The sequence below is a fragment of the Gymnoscopelus braueri genome (assembly GCF_963280865.1).
Source record: "Gymnoscopelus braueri genome assembly, chromosome: 23".
Classification (NCBI taxonomy): domain Eukaryota; kingdom Metazoa; phylum Chordata; class Actinopteri; order Myctophiformes; family Myctophidae; genus Gymnoscopelus; species Gymnoscopelus braueri.
In genome coordinates this window covers 31,907,540-31,918,075 of record NC_137625.1, presented here as the reverse complement: position 1 = coordinate 31,918,075, position 10,536 = coordinate 31,907,540, and the positions used below count along the sequence as shown (strand labels likewise).

Genomic DNA, 10,536 nt, shown 5'->3' with positions numbered 1-10,536 from the left:
AGCCAATTGATTTCTATTATCTACACGTGCTATGTCTTGTGAAATGTGATATATAACCATATGCCATTATAAACTACTACAAGTCGTGCAGTTTCAGCTGGAAGTGAGATTCCCCATTCTAGTGAATGCAGATATGCCTAGAGGGTGGAGCCTAAGAGTATAAATATATATATATATATATATATATATATATATATATATATATATATATATATATATATATATATATATATATATATATACCCACACAAATGTTACACTTGTTTGTTTGTCTCTTTGTTTGTTTGTTTGTTGTAACACAAAACACGTGTTTTGCTCCAGATTGTTGGGTATATGGGTGGTGTGTATACTGTATAGAAGCGGGGCTGGACTCTGAGAGGGAGCCGTGCACAGTGCACGTCTACAGTGTGAGCAGCAGCAGTAGGAAGACAGAAGACAAGCAGCCAGCACTGCGCTGCGCGGATAGCTCTGCAATCAGACGCTGGATGAACGCACGGCTCGGAGAGAGTGTTTGTGTCGCTCTGTCTGAGTCTGCATGCATGCTGCTTCTTATACACACAGCAGCACAGCTAAAACATTCAGTCCAAGCCTGAGCAGCTCACAGCCATCTGAGCAGCAGTCATCAGCTGGGAAAAGCTACAACTGAATCCACCCCCTCCCGCGGGATTACAAAGACCGGGTCTCCCTTTCCAAACACGCACCACAGGACGCTGTCTGTCTGTCTGACTGTTGGTCCTAAAGGCTTCAACATGATCCACCTACTGCTCCACCTGCTGGGGGTGTCTGTCTGCGTCTCTCAAGGTAAGATTTAATCCCCTTCCAGCTTTGTGTGACTTTGTGCACAAGTTGCTGCCGTATATTGCTTGTTTCTGGTGGTCCGCAGTGGGCGCAGTAGTAGGTTATACTATAGAGGCTTGTTAGTGAGAGCTGGTCCTCTCTCTCTCTCTCTCTCTCTCTCTCTCGCTCTCTCTCTCTCTCTCTCTCTCTCTCTCTCTCTCTCTCTCTCTCTCTCTCTCTCTCTCTCTCTCACATACACACACACGCACACACATACACACACACACACACACACACACACACACACACACACACACACACACACACACACACACTGTCTCACTGTCTCACTCTCTCTCTCTCTCTCTCTCTTTCTATCTCTCTCTCTCTCGCTCTCACACTCTCTCTGTCTGTATGTCTGTCTCACTCTCTCTCTGTCTGTATGTCTGTCTCTCTCTGTGTGTCTCTCTCTCTCTCTCTTTCTCTCTCTCTCTCTCTCTCTCTCTCTCTCTCTCTCTCTGTCTCTCTCACCCCTGTCTCCTCCAGGCACTGACGGAGAGAGGGGGGAGTATTGTTCAGAGACCCCCGGTGTTTTGTAGTTCCAGCACGTCTGTAAAGCCCTATTCGCATGGCAATAGTATCTATTACATGGGGATCTCATATAATTTAGAAATTAGCCCCGAGGTCTGTGTTTTGTGCAGGGGATAAGAAAAGTCTGATCCATGGAGAACATTTCTTCAATCTGATTGAAATCATTCTGATAGTGATTAGACATTTCAACTTAACTGTTTAGGCTATATAAACACTAAATGAAGCCAGGCATATCCTACTGTATCATTGCTTTTTCTTTTTTGGGGGGTATATACAAAGTGGTTCAGTCTGTCTTTTACACGCATTTTCTAATACATGGATGGAAATATTTGGGTTTGAGGGGCTGGATGCTTGCTTTGTAAAAAGGAGCATCCGTTTTGTTGGGTGGACCGGACTGGTCGAGGCTGTAATAACTGATCTCCATCAATTGACATGATGTGATCATGTTCTCACTATAGGATAAACTGCTATAAGGATTACATGGATTTACAGATATTGATGCCCTCATATTTGGTTCAATGATGAAAAGCCAAACTCGCTGTGTAAACTACTGAACAACTACATCAGTTCGGATAAATGCTTGTATCCCTATCTTCAGGCTATAATTAAGAGGTATCTAGATGCATTTTCCTGTCTGTATTTTATTTATTGGGACTAAGGAGCTAGCCTACTTTGTGACAGATTACTTTATTAATTGATTACTTTATTGATCATGAAATAAAACATATGTCTCAGGTAACACACATCTGACCCCACCATAATCAAAAGGAAAATGAAAAACAAGCTTACAGCTTGTTTCCATTGCGGTCCTTAGTGTGAGGTGTGTATGAAGTCATCTAGTGTGGTGCTGCTGAGGGCATGATTATATAGAGTTCAGGATGTGCTAATGTGTCCCTGGGCACATGTGAAGTGAAGTCTCTGAGTGGAAGCGTGGGTGTGCCCGCCACTCAAAGTGTGTGTGCGTGTTTGTTGTTGTGTGTGTGTGTGTGTGTGTGTGTGTGTGTGTGTTTGTGTGCGTGTGTATGTGAGGGGGAAGGGGAGGATATATAGTTACAATATACCATATACAATATCGATACAGAGGATCTAAAAAACAAAAGTACATATATCTTTAAAAAAAAAAATCCACTAAAACAAACCTTATGTCAGGAACCGCAATAACTAATACCCACTCAGTTCCCTATCTAATCTAGAACCTGCTTCCAGTGCTGCTGAGCCACATGTCAGCGGATTCAAGTTGATGCTGATAGTGATTTGTAGCCTATATGCTACATGTTGCTGACTGGCGTGCGTGGCCATGCGCACCTGTCCTGCTCTCATTGCATGACGGAGACGACAACAATGAGCTGCATGCAGGCTCTTGGAGTGAGTCATGCAAACTCACCAGACAGTCATGATCATGATGTATGTCTCTCACAGTGTGTGCGTTGTTTACACTGCTGCTCCAGGCCATGACGTTCACAGTGCCTGAAGCGCACCGGCAGAAGGCAGTAGAGCGCTGTAAAGTGCAGTGGTGGAAGAAGTAGGCTACTCAGATATTTTTTTTACTTAAGTAATAGTAGCAATACCACAATATAAACATTATACTCTGTTACAAGTAAAAGTCCTGTGTTCAAAATGTTACTTGAGTAAAAGTACAAAATATTGGTTTCAATATTCGCTTTGAGCTTGTAGATCGGCTATTTTCAAATAGCCTATGCATAAAATAAGGCTAAAGTGGTTATATATGTTTTATAATGTCATAATGTATATCTGCAAAGTAACTAGTAACTAAAGTTTTCAAATAATTGTAGTCGAGTAAAAGTACAATATTTGCCTCTGAGATGTATAGAAGTAAAAGTATTGAAAATTGGAAATGCTCCAGTGAAGTAAAAATACCTCAAACTTGTACTTAAGTACAGTACTTGAGAAAATGTACTTAGTTACTTTACACCACTGGTAAAGTGGCTACAAATAGTGAACCCTGCACAGGCTCGCCTACTGCTGCTTGTTACCTACTTACATTCGTATAGAACCCAACTTTGGGCATAGGCCACGAACATGAGCTCTCCAGGAATCCCGGTCCTGGGCCAGTTTCTCCAGCTGTCGTGTGTGGCCAGATCTCTTCACATCTGCATCCAGGTCGCGCCGCCACGTGTTTCTTGGTCTGCCCCGCTTCCTTCTCCCCTGTGGGTTCCAGAACAGGGCGTATCTTGTGATATTAGATCCATGCTTGCAAAGAGTGTGGCCAAATTGTCCATCCCTATTGCATCTTTGGAGGATTTCTTCCTCCACAGGGTGTTGTCTTGTTTGCTGCCACAGTTCAAGGTTATTGATTGTGTTAGGCCAGCAGATTTGGAGGCTTGTGGATGTTTAGTGTTTAAATGTTAAAACTCTATATTCTAATAATCATTATGAACAAACAATGCCTACCCCCCCCAAGAAAGTGTAATCTGCAGTGGGATTCAAACCTTTTAATGTAGGATTTGAAGCCAGGCGTCGTAACGCACCAAGGCACCGAGCTCACTGCTCCGTTGGCGTTTTGAAAGTTATTTGAAGCTCTAACCAATGATAGCGCGTAACTTAACCAAGCCTCTTTTTATAAGCCCCACACAGGCGGGGCTTGCATTAAAAGCAACCTCTCCCTCTTCACTCGTCCCACTACCGAAATAATACAGGAATGGGCTAGTGTGTTGTGGCTCTGTAGGCTGACAAAATAGCAAGGCTTCTAATCTAATGTTTGAGAGCAGCCAAAAATACTTCATATTCATCAGTCATAAGAATTGAACTAAACTTGCCTGCTCACTTTTGGTTCAAGCAGAAATCACAGACCTGCAAATAGCATACTACAGTGGAATACAGTTAACCCATTTAGACCTGAGGCCGATTCTAAAAACGCCTTCTAAATCTTGACCTAAGTTTTCTGAAAAACGTCAAATATGGAATAAAAATAAAATAAAAAATTATGTTGCTATATACTGTAGTGTATATGTCACAGGGATATTGGAGAACCATGGAGATTGAAGACAGAGCGCTCGTTTTTAGGCACGGGGCTTCAGGCGAGGCGGGGCTTTGATGCGACGCGGACCTGTCTTTTGTTGTTCGCCCCCACGTAGCAACCAGGAAGCTACGCTAGGGGAACGCTGAACACGCGTTCACACGCACACGTGATAATAGTTATTGTCCATGACGGAGGCGCGCCGACTCAGCAGAGCTTGAGGCCGAGGAGGCGCGCCCTCATGGATCACTGTGTGTGTGTGTGTGTGTGTGTGTGTGTGTGTGTGTGTGTGTGTGTGTGTGTGTGTGTGTGTGTGTGTGTGTGTGTGTGTGTGTGTCTGTGTGTGTGTGTGTGTGTGTGTGTGTGTGTGTGTGTGTGTGTGTGTGTGTCAGGGAGAAACTAAAACAAAAGCCAGAACACAATAAAAGTATCTTAACAGTCATGCTTTCAATAAACCAAATTGAAGAAAAAATCCCGGCTTGCGCGTGCGTGTGTGTGTGTGTGTGTGTGTGTGTGTGTGTGTGTGTGTGTGTGCACTTTAGTTGGGAAGCCTGGCTCGTGGCTCCCTCTAGTGTTGTTTCTAAATTGAAAGCATGAGCGCATGAGCGCGTGTGCATGCGCGCGCGCGTGTGTGTGTGTGTGTGTGGTCGCGGCCATATATGTGTGTGCACTTTAGTTGGAAAGCCTGGCTCGTGGCTCCCTCTAGTGCTTTTTCTACAGAATTGCTGGTTGGGTGGTAAAAACGAGCACGCTTTCTGCAATCTCCCTGGTTCTCCAATCTCCCTGTAACATATATAACAACAGGAACCCCAAAAGGGGTTCCCGTCTTGAAAGGTATAGTTACAAATAGGGGTTCCCGCCCAAAATGGGTTGCAGAAACATTATTGTTTGCTATAAGATGTACGATTCCAGCAGTGTGAGTGGCTCCAAGTCAGGTTTACCCTGGTTATTTTTATTTGTAAGCTAGCCAATTATTTTTAAGCCCTTTATTCCCAATGTAGTCGTTCATTGGCAACAAATTCTTCCCCACATACAGTGGTGGAAAAAGTACTGAAATGCTTTGTAAAAGCACCAATACTGCAATATAGAAATACTCTGTTACAAGTAAAAGTCCAGAATTAAGAATTTACTTGAGTAAAAGTACAAAAGTATTGGCATCAAAATGTACTTAAAGTACCAAAAGTAAAAGTACTAGAATATTTGAAAATAGCAGATCTACAAGCTCACAATGTGTCGCGATGCGACGCGTTGTGAGCTTGTAGATCAGCTATTTTCAAACAGCCTACGCATAAAATAGGGCTAAAGTGGTTAATGTGTGTTTTATAATATCATAATTTATATCTGCAAAGTAACTAGTAATTAAAGTTTTCAAATAATTGTAGCGGAATAAAAGTTCAATATTTTCCTCTGAGATGTAGTGGAGTAGAAGTAAGTATTCAAGTAAAGTACAAATACCTCCAAAATGTACTTGAGTACAGTACTTAAGTAAATGTACTTAGTTACTTTCCACCACTGCCCATATATTTCTGGCTGCCGGTGAGGAGCCCCGACTGGGAGGACGCACTCCGCCTCCGTCCTACTCCTACCGTTCAACATTTCCCGCTGACATGCGCCACCGCAGCCCGTAGGAGTCGCTATAGTGCAGTGACAAAAAGCCTGGCTTCCTTCCCTCGAACGCGGGCCTGCCGGGCCAATAGGCTCTATGCACAGCAGCCATATTGGAAAGAAATTGGGCCTCTTCCTTACTTCCTTCACATGTGTTACCAATGATTCTAATGAAGGCTCTGTTCCATTTAGTGTAGCACAATGGTTCTGAAACCTTTTAATTGCAAGGACCGCCATAACTCTGAGAGTGTACAAATTGAACGAAATGGACCCGTAAGGGTCCATTTGGTTCCATTTGTACTCTCTCAGAGTTACACACCCATAAGGGTCAATTGGGAACCCCGTCAAGGAACCATAAGGGTACCTGTCACACTTTAAGAGAGTAAAGTGTTTCCGGTGAGTCAACATGCACAATATCAACACCCTGACTCTGTTTGACCAGAATGGAACAGAGCCTTCATTAGTATCATTGCTAACACCTGTGAAGGAAGTAAGAAGAGGCCCAATTTCTTTCCAATATGGCTGCTGTGCATATAGAGCCTATTGTGTTCGTATAGACGCTTCGCCAAGCCGGATCCACTGTGGTGGAGTCGAACTCCTAGACTCCAAGGTGGTGGCAGGTATTTTACCCCCCGCACCACCCCTGCTTTCCCTTAGTTCATGAAGAAAATAAATCATTCTGTTTGTTTCGATCCCACATGGCTCTGGTGACTGACTATGCAGGTAATTGAGTATGCATCCTTGAAGCTGTATGTATTTGGCTTTTTCCTGATGCTTAGCTAAATTAATTCTAATGCTTGTCATGGCTCTCCAGAGGCACTTGGAGGCAATGTTAAGTGGCATAATTAAGAGATTTCTCTTGAGGGGGCAAGAAATATCAGTGGCTCAGAGTTTAAAAGATTTATGCCCTTGTGCTCAAGTGTCTCCCCGTTCACAGTGAGCCTGGGCTTATGATGCGAGGATTTCTGGTCTTCTTGCATGCTGTACAGTACGTGTTCACACTGGGCTGGCAACACACATCGCCATATTGTCAGACACCAGTGGTGTAGAGTAACAAAGTACATGTACTCAAGTACTGTACTTAAGTCAACTTTTTGAGGGATTTTTTTTACTTTCTTCAGTATTTACAATTTACAATACTTTTACATCTACCCCACTACCCCCATCTCAGAGGAAAATATTGTACTTTTACTCCACTTATATGAACAAAGTACTTTGTAGATTTAGATTATTATAACAAAACACACAAACCACTTCAGCCGCAGCTATATTTCAGCTATATGTCAGCTATATTTCAGCTCACAATGCGGCACATTGCGAGCGTGTAGATTGGCAATTTTCAAGATGTTTATATATTTTGAACATCTGGACATTCTGCACAATGAATACTTTTACTTTTGGTACTATTTTGATGCCGATACTTTTGTACTTTTACTCAAGTACATTTTGAATACCGGACTTTTACTTGTAACATCATTTCTACAATAGGGTATTGATACTTTTTACTTAAGTAAAAAATGTGAGAACTTCTTCCACCGCTGATTGTCAGACACACATGAGTGAACATAGACGGTAGCTAGGCCTGTCAAAATTATTACATAATCGCTTGATCGCAATTATTTGAGCTAAATCACAATTATTCGGCCTAATTCATACAATCCTTTCCATTCATCTGTATAAAAATAGCTGACATAAATGTCATATATTTCCATCATTATTTCCAATGTCGTCCACACTATTTTAACCGCTTTCAACCTGGTACTGTATATCTTTTTGGGGCATTTGGGTCAAAAATAGCTTATCTACAAGCTCATAACACGCCGATGTGACGTGTTGTGAGCTTGTAGAGGTTGAAAACGTTTTAAAGTCTAAAATTGTCAGTCATTTCTTTGTATACTTCAGTAATATAATAGCTTGTGTGTGTGTGTGTGTGTGTGTGTGTGTGTGTGTGTGTGTGTGTGTGTGTGTGTGTGCGCTCATGTGTTCAATTTGGTGGTTGTGCTGCGATTGTTTTGTGGTGCATGGGGGCCACAACAATGTTTTTGCTTAGGGCCACCAGAATCCTAGCCATTGGGTCCCATTTTTGAAGTCTTTGGTATGACCAGGCCAGGAGATCGAACCATGACCTCCCAATCTCGGGGCAGACACTAACCATAATAATAATAATAATAATAATAATAAACTTTATTTGTATAGCACCTTTCATGACATGAAATGCAGCTCAAAGTGCTTTACAGAGCAAGAATACAATTACAGTTACAACCAATTTAACAATAAAGCAAAGAAAATTTAAATACAATAAAATAAAAGCAAAAGCATAAAACAACATTAAAATAGGCAATACAGTGAGGAATTAAAAATCAACCAAAGAATCAGCTAAAAGCAAGAGTGAAGAAATACTGTAGGTCTTGAGCTGTGCTTTAAAGCTATCGACAGAGGCTGCCTGTCTTAGGTGTAATGGGAGTTTATTCCACACTGTCGGTCCGTAAAAGCAGAATGCTGCTTCACCGTATTTTTTATATGTCATTGTAGGCACCTCGAGCAGGTCAGCACTTGAAGACCTGAGGGCCCGGTTTGGAACATATCTCTCTAGGCAGTCAGAGAGGTAGGAAGGTGCCAGACCATTTAGAGCTTTATAAACTATTAAAATAATTTTAAAATCAATCCTAAAAACGACCGGGAGCCAGTGTAGTGAAGCTAGAACTGGAGTGATATGTTCTCTCATCCTAGTTTTAGTTAAAATTCTGGCTGCCGCATTTTGAACAAGTTGTAGTCTGTCAGTTGTTTTCTTTGGCAGGCCAGAGTAGAGTGTGTTGCAGTAATCAAGCCGAGAGAAAGCAAAAGCGTGGATCAACGTTTTTGCATCGTCTAACGACAGATAGTCTCTAATTCGCGCAATATTTCTAAGATGAAAGAAAGCAATCTTGGTGACATGATTAATGTGTGTATTAAAATTCAATTCAGAATTGATAATAACCCCCAGGTTCTTTACTGTGGTGTTACTTTCTACAGCCAGGTTACCAAGTCTACTTATTATTGATTCTCTCTGCTCACTGGAGCCAATTATGAGAACTTCTGTTTTATCCTCATTTAGCTTAAGAAAGTTCTCACTCATCCAGCATTTATTTTGGTGTGGATGATCCAAGCACCACCGAAAAAGAGTACACCCAGAAATCACATGATCATAACAAAAAAAGATTGTCTCCTTTCATGTTGAAGGAGTGTTTTTAAAAAAACAAGCCACATTCAAACGGCCATAGCTCTGGAATGGAGGATCGCGGCCGAGGAGGATCGCGGCCGATCGAAACCCCTTGCGTGTTATGAGCCGATCTCCGTGAGGAGGGCGGTCACAGAGAATATTCCATGCCGTTTTCGCTGGGGAAGGGGCAAGGGGATGGTAGACAGATGAATTAATGAATTACTTCCTGGCAGTCAATGAGTTAAATCATTATTAGTCGCAATTATTTGTATCACAATAAATTGCCACTAAAATATCATGATCATGACAACCCTACGTGCAGCCGCACGCAAGCCACCCAAATGGAAACATCACTGGCACATATTTGTAAAGACATCGATATGGCAGCTTTTAAAAATCCCCTTCTGAAACTTAAACCAGTAGCCCAGCGTCACATTTCTTTAAACTCCCTCCATAAACTTCCTGCCATTATCATTTCTGGCCTCATTTAAAAACTCTGTACTTGGAATGGTGCCATGCCATCCCATAACATTATGCAACAGCGCTCACAAAGTCCTATTAAAGCCATTTGCAATAAGAAATGGCCTGTGTCTTTGTCGTAGGGGGGTGGAATTGATTGTGCTATTTGATGAATAGCGCAGGGAGGGGAAACCACAGACAGTGTAGCAGGACCAGTGCATATATGAAAATGGAATCATATGGAAAACACAGATACTGTAGCAGGGTGTGTACATATGAAAATGAAATCATGCCCCAGAGGCAGGCCCGTACGAGAAATCAATTTAAGGAACAGCTGGAGTCAGCACAGGCTTGCCATTTGTACAAAGGGCAATCTCTGTCTTATGGATCTGCTATGTATTTCCCCCTGCATGGTTTTGATTTCTCATGTGTGCCCTTTAACACTCGAATGTGGCCTCAATTTGTGTTTTATCATACTGTACAGGAGTAGCCAGCATAGATATATCCAGCAGTCTGCTGCACGCTTGCTTAAACCTGAACTATACTTTCAGTCAGTATAATAGTTCTGCATTTATGGTTTTTAAAAAAAACACCACATTGAATAATCTGCTAACTAGGTGGCTTGGAGATACTGTATAGAGTATAGTTTTTGAAACATGCAATTGAAGTTCTCTATAACATTCATCAGTAGATATAAGTGTCAACTGTACTAATGCAAGATACACATGGGATGAACATGTGAGTGGAGTCTTGTACACTACAGTATCTTATACAAAAAATATGTATGCTTTTTATATGCAATTTTATAGAGACTTATGACTTTTCTTGATCCCCTCCACCGCTTCTTGTGCACTGCATACGTTTATTTTCAACATTATAGCGATTGCTGGAATTAGTAATAAACAACAGGTGACGATCCAACCACTGA

At 41.9% G+C, this 10,536-nt stretch overlaps 1 protein-coding gene across 1 annotated transcript in view; it reads left to right on the top strand.

Moving 5' to 3' along the window:
• Window positions 1-748: 748 nt before the first annotated feature.
• LOC308079980 (neural cell adhesion molecule 2-like) overlaps window positions 749-10,536 on the top strand; it is a 195,602-nt gene continuing 185,814 nt past the window's right edge. The window contains exon 1 of the mRNA XM_080421658.1: window positions 749-801. Coding sequence (XP_080277784.1) covers window positions 750-801 — 52 coding nt within the window. The 5' untranslated portion in view covers window position 749. The remainder of the gene's footprint in view (window positions 802-10,536) is intronic.